General features: G+C 36.2%; 1 protein-coding gene and 1 pseudogene across 1 annotated transcript in view; one reads left to right on the forward strand and one right to left on the reverse strand.

The window, feature by feature from the left end:
- Positions 1-5070: 5070 nt before the first annotated feature.
- The window catches only part of LOC118980457 (probable G-protein coupled receptor 158), a 165148-nt gene continuing 150167 nt past the window's right edge, over positions 5071-20051 (reverse strand). The window contains exon 6 of the mRNA XM_037037069.1: positions 5071-5237. Coding sequence (XP_036892964.1) covers positions 5071-5237 — 167 coding nt within the window. The remainder of the gene's footprint in view (positions 5238-20051) is intronic.
- LOC118980431 (elongation factor 1-alpha 1-like) lies at positions 6734-8125 on the forward strand (annotated as a pseudogene).

Raw genomic sequence — 20051 nt, forward strand, 5'->3', positions numbered from 1 at the left:
AAATCTGAAATGGGAATTCACCAAGTTAACAATCTAACAAGTACTCTACTTAAAACACCAGAAACTTGGAAAGTCTGTACCTCAGTGTATTAAGAAAAAGAAATAAAGGAAAAAGAAAGATGGAAAAAAGAAATTACATTGCTGTTTCTGTGACATATTTTCATTACAGAAGAATAAGGGCCTGGGTAACCCTCATTGGATGCATAATATATGAACTCTATTATTTATTATTTTAAATTATTCATAATCAGAGAGCACATAAATATATATACTACTAAACATTTCCTCAGATTATCATGTATTACGTAAATTGACTCTACAAAGCAAAAGTAGCAAACATATGTTAATTCAATAAAAGAGTTGTTACGAACCAGTGATTCTGGCAAATTTGGGTTTTAAGACATGTCAATAAGTTTTGAGTTTAATATTCTTTGTTTAAAAACATTAATTAGAATTAAGAATAAAAGAGTGGGTAGTTACATTATCTTTGTGAATTATCCCAGAGGTTTAAATGGTAAACAATGTAATAAGTAAAATAAATGTACTAATGGTTCATACAATGCATCTTTTAAAATACAAATTCTGGTTGCTGTAAAGCATCAAATTATTTGAAAATAATTTAACACATAACATCTAAGATATTATGTTACTGAAGAATGTATAAAGTTGTGTTCCAGGATAGCCCTGTAGAAAAAAAATGTGTAGGAAAAATTCAGTACTGATATGTACTCTGGTAATTTCGAAATATTTTCAATAGGTGCTTGTACAAACTAAGACTCATGTTTTAAGGACTCCTCCTTGTGCAGAAACCACTTTTTGCTTTTATTAAGGTCATTTTGCAATCACAGCCTTCTTTTCATTTTTCCCATCAATTGTTATCTGTGAAAGTTAAATATGAGATTTTACTGCTTTTGAAATTAGAGACTTGGCATTTTGTTTCAATGATATACATCATCAAACTTGAAAAGCGAACATCCTAGGAAAAGCTCGTGATATTTTCATAAAACAAACATAATTTTTATATCAGTACCACACATTTTTGTGACAAATTTACTAAGTAAATTAATACTTTAAATATTTCAAACAAACTTTTCAACAAGGGGTTTCTTCCTCATTTTTACCTGCATTCTGTCCCCAGGTATGTGACTTACTCCCACCCTTCCAAAAAACCCCATCAAGCTAAAAGGGAAGCTCAAAAGTTATCCAAAATGGAGACATATTTCCCCCCATGTCTGGAGACATAAACAAAATAGACTCAAAACATGCATTAGAAGTGCAGAATACTCCTGACAGTTGATATATACCCCAAAACAAATTTCTGAATTGCCATCTTCTTTAACTCCTTTGTGAGAGAAGTGGCCATATTCCTGCCTTGAACATGACTTAACATTCACATTGTTCAGGGATAAGATCATCTGTGCTGGGTCAGGTGAGATTTTTTTAAAGCACTGAGATAAAATCATTGCACTCAGTAACAAGGTACAGGGTCTAAGGCTTAGTATTGAGGCACAGAAGCAACATAAAATATGCCCCAGAAAAACAATACAATCCCAACCTCCTGGGGCCACTGCCAGTACTGGGGCAGACAGCAGCATCAAAGCAGATGGACTCGCAGTCCCAAAGGCATGCTCTCAAACACCAGTACAGATGGACTTCCAACCCACTTGACAACATCCGGAAGAATGGTTACATATTTTTAAATTAAGATGGTGAGTCTTCCAAAAAATGATTTTGACATATACTGACATCAATTATTCTTAAATTAATCAACTTTTAATTACTACCAGGGTTTTCAGGTTGCAGTTCTGACTAGAAATATCTTAAGAAAAATTGGGGTTTTCAGTAGTTTAAAAGCTTCACTTTTAAAAAAGAGCATTTCAACTTAAAAAAGTAGGTTTAAATTTCAGATGCATAGAAATATTTGAAGATTGAGCTTAAGAATAAAAGCAATCTTTTACGAAATCTGGCATTTTATCAAAGGTTTGCTTTATGCTCAGGACTAAAAATAAGAGGAGGATTAACACAAACTGAGCAAAACACTCTTTGCATAATTTACCCCTCTAGACTTAATCCTTGTGATTTACATTTATTTAAACCAAAATTTTATAAGTACATGTGTATGTAATATGTAGTCATAATCTTTATATATGTATATATACATGAAAAAAATTACCAAAATGGATCCTGATTTAAATTTTTATGTTCTTTTTTATTATACTTGAACTATATCAATATTGGAACCAAACATATATAAATTCAGTTCATGTGTAAATAAGAAATTGTGTGTACTTGACTTAATTATTACCGCCTATTACTTGTTCCCTACTCATCCCCCTAAAATCAGTGCTCTGTAGATTTCCTTTGTTAACCTATAATTTCATCTTTGGTTCTTTATGGTCACATATATTAAATTTCCAAAAGAGCATAGTTAATATACAATGTGGAACAAAATTAGGTTTACAGTTGTGAGTATGCAAAAAACCAGGTTATTCTTGTATTATTATTTATTAATTATTATATTATTTTCCATATAAACAACCATAAACCTACTTTTGCTCCACCCTGTACATGATTCTTTGAAGCCAGTATGCCACAATCAGATCTAGTCTGGTCTATGTAGAAGGTAAGTCAGATCTGGAACTTAAAATGTAGGGCTCCCCCTCAGGTTTGTCCTGAGGTCCTCAAAGAAAACACCAAAGCCTACCAGCCTACCAGGGCTGGTCATTCTGCTACCATTGGAAGTCCTCCCTGTTCAAATGAGAGGGGGCCACATAGTTTGGAAGAAAACTGATCCTGTGAGGATGCTGTATCTAGTCAACACCAGATCTACTAGGTGCCACATGAATAATTCAATCAGAGTTTTGTCTCCATGAACTCAGCTCATAGTTTATATGGCTCTTCCTGCTGAGACTCTGTAGGAAGATTTAAGCAAATGAGGGAAGGGGTTTTCAATGAGCATTTAACATATGTTTCCTGTCACCTTGGCCCAGTATTAAAACAGTATTTTCTGAAGTGTGGCTAAGGATCAGATGTCCACGGAGGGGTAGGGGGAGTCCATGGTCAATTGAGTGTGGAAAAGGCTAGTTAAACAAAGATAAATAAACTTCCTACGTCAGACCTTCTCGGTACGCTAGTTTGTTTTGTGACGTTCCTAAAAGGGAGTTACCCAGTGCGATGTCTCATAAATATACACATGCACATGAAAACATCAAAAAGTGATATACTAATGTGTTAAGAGTGCTTAACCTTGGGTAGCTGGATTAGAGAATATCTTTTTCTATCATTTTATGATCTTTTAGTAATGACTATTTATTGCTTTATTAATAACTTTTTTAAAGCTTATTAAAAATCAATTTACCCTACCTATTTCTGAAAAGGAATGGGCCACTTAAGAGTTTAAAATCCATTGAAGAAAACATATCTGATGATGAAAATTGAACAGGGTAAATCAAGGAAGGAAAGGATATAGATCAACTTAGGTAACTGCTGTGAACAGCTTTAATCTCTTGGGCAATTAATTTGCTTCTAAGAAATACAGCAGGTAATTGTAGGGCAAATGTGGGGAACCCTCTGCATGGCATTTACATTCTGACAATAGAAGGCATTTTAACTCGTCTATAATAAGTCTTCTTGAGTAAGTATAACTCTTTAGTTGGTTTGTTAATATAACATTTAATTTATAAATGGTTTTAGAGAAGAATGCTAGTTAGACCTTGAAACACATGGGCTGGATATTCTGCAAACAAACCACCAAAATGCAGCTTTTCCTGGGGGGATGGTTCCAGAGCAAAGTAAAGGCTGTGGCACTCGGGCACCAAGACAGCGTGGTCTCTGGCGTTCACCCCGTTTTGGACTAAGGTCACCTCCTCTCAGAGGCTTTACTCTCTAGTGTGTGTAGAATTGAGCAAGCATTCTTCTCCTTGCCTATTGATGATTTTGTTTCTTGCTTCTCATCTTTTTTTTCCTCTTCTATTCTAGAAAGCTCTCTCCTTTCTCTCTGGTGAGAGGGCAAGAGAAAGCAACAAGGCAAATTCCTTTGATTCCTGGCCTTTTGATGGAGTTTCCAGGGCTGTCATCACAGATGCCTCTTTTTCTTACTAAAATTTAAAAAAGTATAGGTTATGCTCTCTGGAATCCTCTATTCCTGGAAGTGCAAGATACCATTCTATGATTATTTACTAAAGTAAAAAAAGATAATTATCCTGCAAAACTTCCACAGATTAACCATCTCCAAACCCCAACTCCCACTATTATAGTCTCCACTTTCCATTGAGAGTAAAGACAAATATTTGAAGTTTCTACTTACATTCTTAAGTGGGTTTTAACTTTTAATAATGTTGGGAAACCAAATGACACCTTTTGGTGGTTTTCAAATCACCATAATTCCTTTTTATTGTTGTTCTCACAAATAACCAAATATGAATCAGGTGAAAATTCCCAGAAGGTAAGCCATACCGATGTCACTTTGTTCACCTGTCATAAGGCACCTTCTCCCTTTGTACTCACTGACTAGAGAGATACACGTGGCACCAGAAAATGGCAGGCCAGGCCGTACAGTCTCACTACCCAATGTTATTGGTAAAATGTGATGACGACAAAACCCGCTGCACACAAAAATGCAGTCATCGGTTTGAAGTGCATTTTGGTTTTCAACTCAGCAGAATTCACACACATACGCAGTCTATCTGAGTCCTAAAATTTTGAAAGTATAAATCAGCACATTAAACATGAACAAAAATGTTGACAATTTATATCTACATTATAATGTATGTATGTATTGATCTATATCCTGAGAACAAAAAGTATTACATATCATAAATGACATCCAATGACATCCCAATATATGGCTTAATATAATACAATAACAGTGAGTTTAACCTTCAAAGTAACAACCCATCAGAAGGAACTAAGAACAGTAGAGTTAAAAAGAAACACTATATTTATTTGCCATTTCTAAGATGAAGAAATTAATCAACTTATAAAACACCATCCTCCCTAAATCTCTCCATTATGCATCTTATCCAACCTTACTATTACATTAAACTGCAACACATCAGAAAAATAAAATAGCTATTCACTAGCTCTACACATCACTTGCCTAATTGTATGGAATATAGCAGAGATGATCAGCTCATTGTGAACTGCTACGGCCATGTAGCGTGGCTCGTGGAATGCTGATGGGACCGTCCGCACTGCGTAGCAGAGATAAACACCCCACAAGAGGAATAAAAATTCAGCTGTGAGAAAAAAACAAACAAACAAACAAACAACTTTCCATTAATTTTATAGGTGAAGAAAAATCTAAAATTTTAGTTCTTTGGCATGCACTTTCTACAAAGAAATATAAATTTAGAAATAGATGCACATAAAGTACCATTCACATATGAATATATATTCCATACATTTGTTTTTAAATTTTATTCAGTGTATAGAAGATTTTTCAAAGGTATACTTTGTTTTGTTATTTTTTAACCTGTGTCTCAGATTTTGTTTTGCTAAAAACTAACTTTTTAGAAAAATTATAAAATAACTTTCCACATTGTCAACTGAAGGTTAAGATGTTCACAGAACATCTGACTCAAAATAAAGTCATAAAAGCAACAAAAGATTTATAATGTGTCTATATGCAACTTCTAGAAATTTAGGTTCTTACTGTATTGAGTCTAGTTCAATACATTAAGATATTCATTGCCAAAAATATGAGAAAATAGGTTGCTAAACATTCAGTGCTATGTTTCATAAACAAACCAATATTTCTTCACACATGACAGATATCATCTCTTTTGTGGGGGGACTAAAATTCGCAATCATCTTGTTTGCCAGTCCAAGCCAGAAGAGACAAGCACAGTGTAGTGGTTAAGGATAAGGACTTCAAAATCACACTAGATTTGAGTGGGAATCCTGGCTCAGTCTGTAATTAACTTTGCATAATCTGAGGCAATTTAACCTCTGTCTGCAGTTTCCTTAACTGGAAAATGAGGATAATAAAAGTATATATTTCATGGGATTATATACTAAGGAAATCAAATAATGAATATAAAGTACTTAATATAATTTCTGACATACTACGTTAGGTAAATTAATTAATTAAAAACCATAAACATGCCCTGGCTGGTGTGGCTCAGTTGGTGGGAGCATTGTCCCTAGACCAAAGGGTCATGGGTTCAATTCCCCTCTTTCTCTCTCTCTGCTATTTCCTCTTTCATTGAAAGCAATAAAAAATGTCCTTAGGTGAGGCTAAAAAAATTAAACATTAAGTAAATGATTCATATTAACATCTCATTTAACTTTTTTCAAACTGAAAATTGTTATTTTAACTAATTCTGACCAATAAATGTTACGACCTATTTTATCTGTTTTCCTGACATAATCTCGTTGAAAGGTAATATCTAACTAATAAGCAGAAAACTCTAATTTGGAGGAAATATTTTATCAAATGCATTACCTAGAGGTGACCTACTTATATACTGAAACACTATTTCCATTCTCATGGAATGGAAATATGCTAAAACCTGTCCAAGTTTTAGCATATTTCTACTAGTATTGCAATAATAGGTAGTACCACAATTATTGGAAATCCCTTAAGAAATAACTGTCAAGAGTTACTACAAAATCCTGATGTGGTCAGAAGCCAAAGGCAAAAGTAAATCTTACTCAGAGATCCATCTCCGTGGGGCTCTAGGTTTCACCTCTAGAACGCATGTTTGAAAACCACCGTTAAATTTAAGCCATAATGGGAAAGGGAAAGACTCATATTAACATTGTTGCCATTGGCTGCTTTGATTCTGCAAGTCTACCACTGCTGGCCATCTGATCTACAAATGTGGTGAGACCAACAAACGGACCGTGGAAAAATCTGAGAAGGAGGCTCCTGAGATGGGGAAGGGCTCCTTCAAGCATGCCTGGGTCTTGGATAAACGGAAAGCTGAATGTGAGTGTGGTAACAACACTGATATATCCCTGTGGAAACGTGAGACCAGCAAGTATCCTGTGACCATCATGGGTGCCCCAGGACACAGGGACTTTATCAAAAACATGACAACAGGCACATCTCAGACTGACTGTGCCATTCTGATTGTTGCTGTGGGTGTTGGTGAATTTGAAGCAAGGATCTCCGAGAACAGGCAGACCCATGAGCATGCCCTTCTGGCTTTATACTGGGTGTGAGCAGCTGATTGTTGGTGTAAACAAAATGGATTCCACAGAGCTACCTCATAGCCAGAAAAGATACGAGGAAGTCTGCGTCTGCCATAAGAAAATTGGCTACAATCCTGACACAGTAGCATTTGTGTCGCTTACTGGTTGGAATGGTGACAGCAGGCTGGAGCCAAGTGCTAACATGCTTTTGTTCGAGGGATGGAAAATCACCCATAAATACGGCAATGCCAGTGGAACCTGCTGCTTGAAGCTCTGGATTGCATCCTGCCACAAATTCATCCAACTGACGAGTGCCTGCGTCTGACCCTCCAGATGATTATAAAATTGGTGATGTTGGTATTGTTCCTGTGGGCTGAGGGGACACTGGTGTTTTCAAACCCAGCATGGTGGTCACCTTTGCTCCAGTCAATGAACGTTTCGACTGAAGTCTGTTGAAATGCACCATGAAGCTTGGAGCAAAGCCCTTCCTGAGTATAATGTTGGCTGCAATGTTAAGAATGTGTGTCAAAGATGTTCATTGTGACAATGTGTCTGGTGACAGAAAAATGACCCACCAATGGAACCAGCTTGCTTCACAGCTCAGGTGATTATCATGAACCATCCAGGCCAAATCAGTGCCAGATGGACACCTGTGCTGGGTTGTCACACAGCTCACAGATTTGCTGAGCTGAAGGAGACCATTGATCATTCTTCTGGGAAAAAGCTGGGAGACGGCCCAAAGGTTTTGAAATCTGGTCATGCTTCCAATGTTGATATGGTTCCTGGCAAGCCCATGTGTGTGGAGAGCTCCTCTGACAGTTCTCCTCTGGGCTGCTTTGCTGTTTGTGACATGAGACAGACAGTTGCTGTTGGTGTCATCAAAGTGGTGGACAAGAAGGTGGCTGGAGCTGGCAAAGTCACCGAGTCTGTCCAGAAATCTCAGAAGGCTAAACAAACATTATTGCCAATATCTGCCACCAAATCTTAATTAGTGGTGGAAAAACAGTTTCATAACTGTCTCAACTGGCCACTTAAGTTTAATAGTAAAAGGCTGGTTAATGATTACAATGCATCATTAACACCTTCAGAAAGAAAGAAAAATATTTTGTGGACCATTTGTGTGTGTGTGTGTGTGTGTGTGTGTGTGTGTGTGTGTGTATGTGTGTGTGTGGCAGTTTTAAAGTTACTAGTTTTTCTAAATAACTTTACCAAAAATCTGTCACAGAACTTTGAGACCCATTGAAACAAAATGTAATGTGAAAAAGAAAAGATCTTCATGATATTTAGTGGAGGTCCCAATTATTCAATACGTCAGCCACTGGCCATGTGCTACGAATGTTCTTTCCAGCTGAGCTCTACTGAGTCAGGAAATGCTGACATCTTCATCTAACACTTCCTGTTCTAACCCTTGTTATTCTGTCCATAGTACAGCTACTGCATGTTTATCAGTGTTGAAACCACAGCGTCACCTTTCATTGGCACATTTCTACTTTGAGTTATTTTTCTTAAGTATCATTCTTCTCAATGCCTACAGTTACAATCCTTGCCTAAGCCCCTATCAGTTCACTCATTTGTTACAGCTATTTTTCAACCACTGCCACATCTAAACCTGGCCTCATCCTGTATTAATCTTTTCTCCCTAACAATGACAGGTTCATTTTTCTAAAACTCCACTTTATTTATATCAGGATTTATCCAAAATTCTGCAACCCCATTTTGGTTAACTGATTCATATTCCCATTAGAATATTCACTCACACTCACTTAGGACCCTGGAAATAACTCCTGACACAAAAGTGGGACTATGACGGGTTCCTGACAAGGCAGGCATATCATCACTTTCAAGACTTTCCTGATGCTCAGGCTTAATGTTTTCCACTCATATCGCTTGGCCTCGTTTTTTGTGCTTTCTATTTCTTAGACTCTGACTTCTCGTCTAGTCTCTGACACTCAGGCCAGCCTTTTGTGAGGTATTGCATGCATCTTCAGTTAGAAACCTTCAGTGGCTCACTATTGTTTTATGCATGCTTGGTTCTGGCATTCCAAGCCCCCATGACTTTATGTTATAAAAGGACTACAGGGAGAAAGTCCAACTATTGTTTTTTTTTAAAGATTTTTAGTTATTTATCTTTACAGGGGAAGGGAAGGAGAGAAGGAGAGAAATATCAATGTATGGTTGCCTCTTGTGTGTCCCCTACTGGGAACTGGCCTGCAACCCAGGCATGTGCCCTGACTGAGAATTGAACCACGATCCTTTGGTTTGCAGGCCCCAGCTCAATCCACTGAGCCACACCAGCCAGGGCTCCAACCATTGTTAATATAACAAGAGCGGTTTGCATGACATCAGTGTAACCTGGCAGCTAAGGAACGCACACGTGTGAACAATGACCACTTCACTGTACTAGACAGTGGGGATGGTAGATTCAACTGAGTGAGCATGTGTACTGTGTGGCAGTCACATTCAAAATAACTGAGCATGGTGAACAATGAATCTGCATCAAATTTTGCATTAAGCTTGAACAGTCCTCCCTGAAAACTATTTGGATAATTCAGAAGGCCTCAGCTTTGGGCAACTAGTGATTGCAGCTTCATCATGACAATGTGCCTGCTCATGCATCACATCTTGTGCAGAGTTTTTTGGTGAAACATCAAATCACCCAGGAGATTCATCCCACCAACAGCCCAGATTTGGCACCCTGCAACTTCTTACTTTTCCAAAAACTAAAATCACCTTTGAAAGGGAAGAGATTTCAGACTGTAGATGAGATTCAGGAAAAAAAAATGGGGCAGCTGATGGCACTTGGGAGAACTGTGTGAGGACCCAAGGTGCCTACTTTGAAGGGGACTGAGGCATCCCTGTTCTGTGTATGTTTCTTGTATCTTGTTTCTTCTTCAATAAATGTTCCCATTTTTCACATTACATGGCTGGATACCTTCTAGACAGACCTTGTATATCCAACTTGATCTCCCCTTCATGGACTCTGAGCTGACCGAGGAGGACTCATTGCCCTCCAAACACTCTAAGTGTCCTTCTTTCTTCTAAGTCTTTGTTCAAACTATTGCTCATACAAGAAATCTCTTCTCATCCACATTTCCATGTCTTAACCAATTGTTCAATATTTGATTAAGGTCCCACCTTTATCAAAAGGCCACCTGAAATGCTTCTGACTTACATTGAATTTCCCTTCCTCTAATGGGGTTTTAACTATACTACACAATGCAGAGAATAATGCCAAATAATATGTAATTGGGAAAATATTGTTCATGGAGACTAATAATATTTTTTAGTCATCGCCCAAACCCAAACAGTTATGACCTTCTTCAGGGCAAGAGTTGAATCTCTCAATTATTTTTTCTGTCTTTGCTCATACATATGACAGTACTGAGCACACATGTATAAGATTTAATAAATATTTGTTGAATTGAATGAACAGAAATGATACCAGCTTCATGCTATTGAAAATGTAGTCTTTGTTATCTTGCCATTCCATCTCACATTGCAGGGCCTATTCATAATCTGAAGATCATATTGGCATTATTATTAATAATGGCAACCCTATTTATAGCTAGACCACTAAACATGTGTATAGTGCTGTTTTTGGAACTCAAGAATGGTGAACGCAAAAATATTATTAGGTAACAGTAGTACCAAAAAATGCTGTAATTGAAGGACTCATATGTAGCTCTACCTCTTGCTAATTATTTTACTGCTTTCGTATAATGTTATGCTGAAGATTTAAAAAAAGAAAAGTAGTTATCAGGTTAATTAGTATGCTACAATGGAGAATTATATTTAAAAGTACAAAACAAAATATGATTCCTCATAATAGCTAAGCGGAACATTAAAATCATTTCATTAGCAATATCAAACCACACACTCTAGCTGAAAAACAATTTATGATTCAAAGTACCAATTATACTGAATGTGATATATAAAAGTTGTGTTGGGAAAAAATCAGTTTCATATAATTAACTTCAGCATAACACTGCAATTAGTAAAGAAACTATGCAGATGTTACCAAATTTTGCAGTGTTATTACACAGGAGTTGAAATATGTGTTGTTCTTTGGCTTCAGAAAATAATTTCTGGAGTTAAATTATTTTGATGGAAGGCCTGACTATGGTTAAAAAGGGAATTGCATTTATACTTAAAGAGCCAAATATGACTCTCAGACAACTGATATATTTTATTTTTAATCTATAAAAGACAACGATTAGTTAAAAAGTTAATTACCACAGTCTTGTAAAAAATTAATATACTGTTATAAAAACAATCTCAAGCTATCTTTCCAAAGGATGGATCAAGCAAAGAAGTGAGAGTGAATATCAGTTTTTTGACTTTGAAGACGTCTCAGCTCTGAGATCATAAGACCACCCACAAGGCCTGAGAGAAAAACAACGTCAAATTGCAAATGTCTCTCAAGCTGTGGTAACCTGCTTTGCCCTGCTGCAAAAACATTTTGTGTTAATAACAACTTACCCTTCTTAGTCCCTTTGAAAATTATCTTTACATGGCAGAAATAAATACATAAATGAAAAAGCTTCCAGCTTTCATTTTTTAAGTATTGCTTTAATGTTCTTATCTTTTTTTAAAAGATTTTATTTATTTATCTTTAGAGGGGAAGGGAAGGAGAGAGGGAGAGAAATATCAATGTATGGTTGCCTCTCATGCATCCCTTGCTGGGAACTGGCCTGCAACCCAGGCATGTGCCCTGACTGGAAATCAAACTGTGATCCTTTGGTTCGCAGTCCGGCACTCAATCCACTGAGCTACACCAGCCAGGGCTAACGTTCTTTTCTCTTTTTCTCTAAATCCTATCCACTTAGAAAATTCACGGTCAAAGTAAACTTATTATACTTCTATTGTAATAGTATGGTGAGCAGCGGAAAGCTATCACTGAGTATTATAAGATTAGAGACCTCTGCGGGCGTCCCAGGGTCAATGTCAGGGCAGGCAAGCTGTGTCTTCCAGTAATGTTCCTTCCATGTCCTTCTCCCTGTTATTTGCATGTGTATTGTTTGGGAAAGGAGTTGGAATGAGGATTATTTGTTAACATTTTAAAAATGCATTTTCCAGGATTTACATTTTAGGTATATATCAAAAAGGAAATGAAAACAAGATATTGAATAGATACCTGCATGCTCATGTTTATTGCAGCATTACTTACAATAGTCAGGCTATGGAAACAACCTGTGTTCAGTGGATGAATGGATAAATAAAAAATTATTATAAAATATGTATATATAATGGAATTATTATTCAGCTATGGGAAAAAAGATATCCTGATGTTTGTGAAAACATGGATGGACCTTGAAGACATTATGCTAAGTGAAATAAGTCAGACAGAGAAAGATAAATGCTGCATGGTATCACTTATAGTGGAATCTAAATAAAAGTCAAACTCATTTAAAAAAATGTATTTTAAGCCCTGGCCAGTGTGGTTCACGGAGCATAATCCTGTGTACCAAAAGGCTGCAGGTTCGATTCCTTGCCAGGACACATGCCTAGGTTGTGGGTTTGGTCCTGGGTCACGATGGTTCTTTTTCACATCGGTGTTTCTGTTCCTCTCTCTCCCTTTCTCCCCCCCTCTCTAAAATCAATAAGCATGTCCTCAAGTGAGGATACAAAAAATAAATAAAATAAAAATGCACCTTAAAATTTCAGCCCTTTATGGAAGACTGCCAGCATGCGCGTGATATTTGCCTTGGCTTGGGCTGCATTACTAGAAACTCACCCATTTTTTGTGAAGGACTAGCTTGAGTGGCTTTAGAATGACTGTAGTGGGGGCTATATTTTTGTTTAATTATATTCCACCTCTGTGGGAAAGTATTTTACCTCTTTGAGATATATTTATTTGTATGATGCTAAAGAAAAAAGAGAAACCATCAGTTAATTTACTTTATATCTTAATTTTTACACTTATAAAATCTTTGAGACCATTTTGCTGAGTTAGGCTTAGCTTGGGACATTGCTTGACCGTTGAGTAAGGATTCATGTGGTCATCACAAATCTTCGACTGTTCTGTTGGCCAAAAGATCTCCATGAAAGTCCTTTTAGTACAAGGGAAAGATCTGCCAAAATATTCTTGACAACTGAGTTGTTCAAGCAACAAAAGAGTTTTCTTCTTAATGTTTTCACCCCTTTAAAATCCTAGGGTTCCACAGGGGAGCTAAGACTCATTAAAAAATGGTAGTCGCCACAGATATCTTAATTTCTCTTCCTCCCTGTTCCTCACATGCTGTCTCAAGACAATCTCATTTACTACCAAATTTCTTAAACTGCCAAAAAGAAAAATGGTACTAGAATATAAAAATAAGATACAGATTAATTTGTCCTCTGCCTTTTAGCATTAAATAGCTGCTCTTCAAAGAAATAGAACATTTTTAGAAGAAAGGGTATATAAATGAACTAGAAAACAACCTCCTACTTCAATCTTTCTAAAAACTGAAGCAAGACCTTCAAAAAGTGTGCGTGAGTTTTTAACACTATAGCCCAAGCCAAGGCAACTAAACTGCCAATGGGGGTCAGTCTTTTCTCTTTTGATTGAAAATTAAAAGTTCATTTAAAAATGCTAACAAGTGATGCAGCATAGATTAAGGCATATGCTACATTAAAATAAAAGGAGATTGATGTAATGAGACTAAATAATGAACATTAATCTTCTAAAGCAGATGGAGAAGTCTAAATCTATTTTCTTCAATACTCATTAAATGGTGGTTATAACACATTTCACCTGTCATAATCTGGCCTAGTCTTCTAGGGTAATTGTTTAAATTCCTAGAAACAATTGCTATTTCAGAATTTCCTTATATAACTTAGGAAGAGAGTTACTGGATTCTTCTCAGTGCCATCTAAATGTCAACATACTACTAATTAAGGTACTAAACACACTGTCTGTTTTGTGTGTTTAAAATATTTTACCAGGAAGGAGGAGAACAAAAAAGGCCCGCATGTCAATGAAGAAGAGAGATGTGAAGGTTTTATTTTCTGTAGTGAAAATATTGAATGTGAAATTCATGGAAATGAATTAGTACTTTTGAACAGTGGGGTAATCAATGTTATTATATCCTGAAAGTGAATAAATATTTTAAAATTCCCAAGTGGAATGTGAACCCAAGCCTCTCATGCCTATATAATTATTGCCTAGATCTTTCTCTGTCTTTCTTTTAAACTTGGTGAGTAAAATACACAGCAAGTGGTGCCAAGCTCTGACGAGTTTCTGCAACCACAAACACCTCAGGTATTGATGAACTTTTCACAGCCATGAAGAGATAAGGGGAGATCTTAATGTACAAAAGAGTCCTTGTCAGGGAATAGTCCTAAGATCATATAAATGCAGTTGAGAAGAGTTAGGCCAAATCAGTGATAGAGACAATAGTAAATAGCAAAAAATAAAGGAAATAAATGGAAATCTGGAGTTTTTTACATAAATTCTTGTGCTACGTTAGAGAAGACAGCAAAATAGCTTTAGTTTCAATTTGACCCCTTTTTAATCATCTTAGAATGTCATCACCCAACTTCTGGAAGAAACGGAGGAAATATTTCAGGGCTTGCCTAGATCTGCCCTGAAGTCTGACACAGGGAAGTAGCCATGGGAGATTTAGAACAAAAGTCCTAAATGTCCCTGACATTACCACCTGTCACTCACTTTTCCTTAGCCTTTTTGTTGATTCTTGTAAGCAAGTTAAGAATCTGTCCACTTATTCGAACTAATCTTGCTCCCAGGTCAATATACTCAGTTTATGTGCTGAGTGTGTTGCCAGAAACTGACTGCTCACCAAGTAAATACACTAAAGAATGAACGCCACTGTACCACCGCCCCCCCCCACCACATTTCTGCATTCCAGGTGTGGACGCCCTACTCTTAGGGAGCCTGCTGGCAACTCTAAATCGAGCTGTGGTCTTCCTGAACCCAGAGGTGAAATTATAAAGCTTAATTTGGGCATGAGAAGTTAATTCTACTCATTTATCTGTTTGTACCAACCAATTATTTTAACTTTTTAATATGACAAATTTTAATGCTATTGTAAAATATCCTGAACATGGACACCTGGTAACCAGTTTACCAACTAGGGTACCTTGATTTAGGGAAAAAAACACACCAGGTAATTCCACAACCAATAATTTTCAAAATGAATATGACTTGGGGTATTTATTTGCTTTCTCTTTTAATTTAGAAGAATATTTCCTAGTCCCAACCCCTTTATTCTTTACAACGCTCTAGGAGAATAGTAAAATAATAAAAAATTTTAATTGAAAGCAAATTGGTTTTATTCTACTTCAGTATTTATAAATGCACTATACCATATTTAAAACATGAGAATTCTGATTTGCCATGCCAAGTTTGTACCAGTCTTTCATTCTGACAGTTGGAGAAGTCAGAGGTAAAATTTCATAAAAGGGCTGGGTATTGCCAATTTAGTTTATATAATTTGCTTCCAAAACACCTCCCCTAATATCAACCTACACTTTTACCATTAAAATGAAATTGGGAACAATTGTGTAACTTGGATTTTTGGATTCATCATGTTTCCTTATACTGGTTAAATCCCACTAGTAGAAAATCTCACAAAATCGAGGTAGCTGAGCTCATTTTTCATCCTTTCAGCAAACGCTTACCAAGACCCTACAGGTGACAGACACTTTGTTAGGTGTCAGGAATTCAGTGTGAACAATGTAGGCAATGTTGCTGAGGAGCACACAGCTCCTAGGTTGGGAGAAGAAAGAGGACTGAGCAGATGTGAGAATTCTTTCTTTTGCCTTCACTGAGCTACAAATACCGTGTTCAACATACTCAGAAAAATTAAAAATGCTGAATTATATAATGATGGGTAATGTAAGCATGACAGGTAAGTCTCTATAGGATTTCTAGTCTAAATTAGAAATATTCTGGAATATCCAAATTTTGAAATTCTCTTTCTACCAGATAAAGGAAAACCATTTTAAAAAGCTTACTGTAAATACTTCTTACATTTTCCAATATTCATTTTTCTCCCACAGTTGCAACATTTCTATACTTGCTTGCTTTTATTAGAGCTTACCTCATAATTTTTTCACAGGACAAACAATGAATATGGGAAATTATAGATGGACACAAATAATAATGGGGTCCTGAAAGTCATTTTTATTCTCTTTTTGTGTTTTCAAATATTTCTTTAAAGAAGGAACTGGGGTTTTTAGAGGCCCACAGATTTTTCCAAGCTGTTTTCTACATGTTTCTTCCTTCTGTAACTCTTGTGGTAGGAAAATCACTCTTTGAGTAGTTTTGGAGCACTAAGCAAAAATAGAGTGGACGCACTCTTTAAAATTATTGCCCATATTTCTAACTAGAGTTCTACTTCAGTGGAAAAGTGATTATGTATTACATTCTTTCAAATGATTCTTTATTTGCATTTAAAAAATAGACTGCTTTTTACAGATATAGCTGATCCAGAATGCATGTTCATCAGTATATTAACCACCAAGGTAAGCTTGATGGTAAGCTTTCTCTTTGGAGGAAGGCAGAATTTAGTGGCAGTAAAGGACAATAAAAATAGCCCATGGCACTCAAGAGCTATTGTAGGGGAACTGTTAAACAAGCTAGGAGAGAATGCTGGGGTCAGATGGATTCTTCAATGCATGATTTGGAAAATGTGGAAGTTTCAGATGGTAGAAAAGTCACATAAAATGGAGAGGTCACTGGAGATGAGAGGTCAGTGTTGGATGAGTCTGGCACAGGAGTTAGTTTAGATATTACATGGGAGAAAAAAATAAGACTGGGTAGGAATATAGGGAGATTTACAGATATGCAGGCAAGAATTGGAAGACCCTCCTCTTTGATGGCTCCCACTTAATTATTCAAGGAGAGATTCTCTAAGTGAAAAGAGAAACATGGGTAGTTTGGAGGTATGAAGACAAGATTCTAGACAAGACTTGAAATAACCATTTTGAAGCTGTTCTAGTGGTTGATCAGGGAAACAGAAAAACTATTATGAAGGCACAGAGCACAGCTGAAATAAGTGATCATCATATCCTATTAAGTTCATTTGATCACTTCTTCTGAGTCAGTAGTTCTATACTTTAGAGTAACATCAGAATCATCTGGAAGGCCTGTTATACAGAGATTGCTGGGAGCAACTCCCCTGGGATGTCCGATTGAGAAAGTCTGGAAACTGGCCCAAGAATGTGCATTTCTAGCAAATTCCCAGTGATGAACCTGCTGCTGCTGGTTCTGAAACCACACTTGGAGACCATTGCTCTACACCTTTCTCCATTCTAATGAATCCAAACCCCAAGTCCCTAAATTTGGTACATTTCACTTAATAATAGCATAATATATTCACTATACATATATATGTATTCTAAAAGCAATCTAGATTGAACTTCCTGATTCATCACATCACTTTCCTCATTTTCTGAATTCCTATAACAGAATTTAAGACTCAAACAAACGAGCATTCACCATGATTCACAATGTATTTCAACACAATCCTCTTTTCCAGTTATGTGTTTCCTTTATGGTTCCTAAAATTGCCACTCACCTCCACCACTATACCTGTCAAAGGGAATGTTCTCTACACCTCTTTGCAATAATTCAAATCAACCATATTCAACTTGTGCGCTGCAATAATTTTGAAAATATGCCTTTACTTCCCTTGCCTTTGGGTCAAATTCATAAAATATTCTCTACAGCCAAGATCTGTAAGTTTAGTACCTATATTTTCTTCTATATAATTTATTATTTCAGATCTTATATTTAAGTCTTTGATCCATTTTGAATTATTTTTTTGTACATTGGGACAAACTATAATCAAATTTCATTCTTTTGCATGTAGCTTTCCAATTTTCCTAAAACCATTTATTGAAGAGGCTTTCTTTTCTCCATTATGTGTTTTTGGCTCCTTTGTCAAAATTATTTGCCCATATACATATGGTTCTATTTCTGGGCTCTCAGTTCTGTTCTCTTGGTCAGTGTGTCTGTTTTTCTGCCAACAACATGCTGTTTTGATGATTGTAGCTCTGTAGTACAGTTTGAAGTCAGGTAGTGTGATACCTCCAGCTTCATTCTTTATTCTCAGGATTGCTTTTGCTATTCTGGGTCTTTTGTGGTTCCGTATAAATTTTATTTTTTTTTGTTTTATTTCTTTAAAAAATGACATTGGGATTTTGATGGGGATAGCATTAAATCTGTATGTTGCTTTGGGTAATATGGCCATTTTAACTATGTTGATTTTTCCAATCCATGAACATAGAATATCTTTACATTTTATTGTGTCTTTTTCAATCTCTTTTAATAATGCTTTGTCGTTTTCACTATATAGGTCCTTTATATCCTTTGCTAACTTTACTATGAGGTATTTTATTCTTTTGATTGCAATTGGAAAAGAATTTTTTTCATTTCTTTTTCTGAAGTTTCATTGTTAGTATATAGGAAAGTAGTAGATATTTGTATGCTGCAACTTTACTGTATTTCTTTATTGTTTCTAGTACTTTTATTGGTAGTGTCTCCAGGGCTTTCTATATACAGAATTATGTCATCTGCAAAAATGACACTTTTATTTCTTCCTTCCCAGTTTGAATGCCTTTTATTTATTTCTCTCATCTACTTGCTCTGACAAGGACTTTGAGAGCTATGTTGGATAAGATTGGTGAGAGCGGGCATCCTTGTCTTGCTCCTAGTTTTAGAGGAAGTGCTTCAGTACTTCACCACTGAGTACGATAAAGGTCATATATGGCCTTTATTATGTTGAGGAACTTTCCTTCTCTACCTATTTTACTGAGTGTTTTAATGATAAATGAATGGGCCTATATCAAACTAAAAGCTTCTGCACAGCAGAAGAAACTTACAAAAAAAAACAAAACAAAAAGGCAACCAACTGAATGGGAGATGGTATTTGAAAACAGCAGCTCCAACAAGTTGTTAGTATCCAAAATATGTGAAAAACTCGTATGATTCAATACCAAACTAACACTCCAATTAAAAAATGGGCAGAGGACCTGAACAGGCATCTCTCCCAAGAAGACATGCAAAGGGCCAACAGGTATATGAAAAGATGTTCAACTTCACTAACTATTAGGGAAATGCAAATGAAAACTATAAGGAGATACCATCTCACACCTGTTAGAATGGCTGTTTTCATAAGACAAGTGATAACAAGTGTTGGAGCAGTTGTGAAGGAAAGGGGACAGTCACTGTTGGTGGCCGTGTAAACTGTCACAGCCACTAGGGAAAGCAGTATGGCAGTTTCTGAAAAAATTAAGAATAGAACTACCATATGACCCAGTAATCCCTCTTCTGGGTATCTATGTGCAAAACTTAAAAACATTTATTCACAAAGATATATGCACCCCTGTCTTCATTGCAGCATTATTCATAGTGGCAAAGACATGAAGACAAAGTATCCTTTGATAGATGATTGGATAAAGAAGATGTGGTACATTTATACAATGGAATATTACTCAGCTCTAAGGAAAGATGAAATTCTGCTTTATGACATGGATAAACATTGAGAATATTATGCTAAGCAAAATAAGTCCGTTAGAAAAAATAAGTCAGTTAGAAAAAGCTAAGAACCATATTATTGCACTTACATGTGAATTATAAAATTGAAACTCATGGACACAGGCAACAGTATGGTGGTTACCAGAGAGAAGGGAGTGGGGTTAGTAAAGTGTAAAGGGGGCCAAACATATGGTGACAGAAAATGATCTGACTTTGGGTGTCAGACACAGAATACAATATGCAGACCATGTATCACAGAAATATACATTGAAACTGACATAATCCTATTATCAATGTCACATAAATAAATAAGTAAATCATGCAACATTTAACTATTTAGTCATGGGCACTGAACTCTTTTTCTTTAGATTGTCAAATAAAAAATGACAACGGCCAACACAACAATAGCTCTCTGGTGTGAGTGAATCAAAAT

The sequence above is a fragment of the Sturnira hondurensis genome, unplaced genomic scaffold (assembly GCF_014824575.4).
Source record: "Sturnira hondurensis isolate 20B ecotype Veracruz unplaced genomic scaffold, ASM1482457v3 Scaffold0022910, whole genome shotgun sequence".
Lineage (NCBI taxonomy): Eukaryota > Metazoa > Chordata > Mammalia > Chiroptera > Phyllostomidae > Sturnira > Sturnira hondurensis.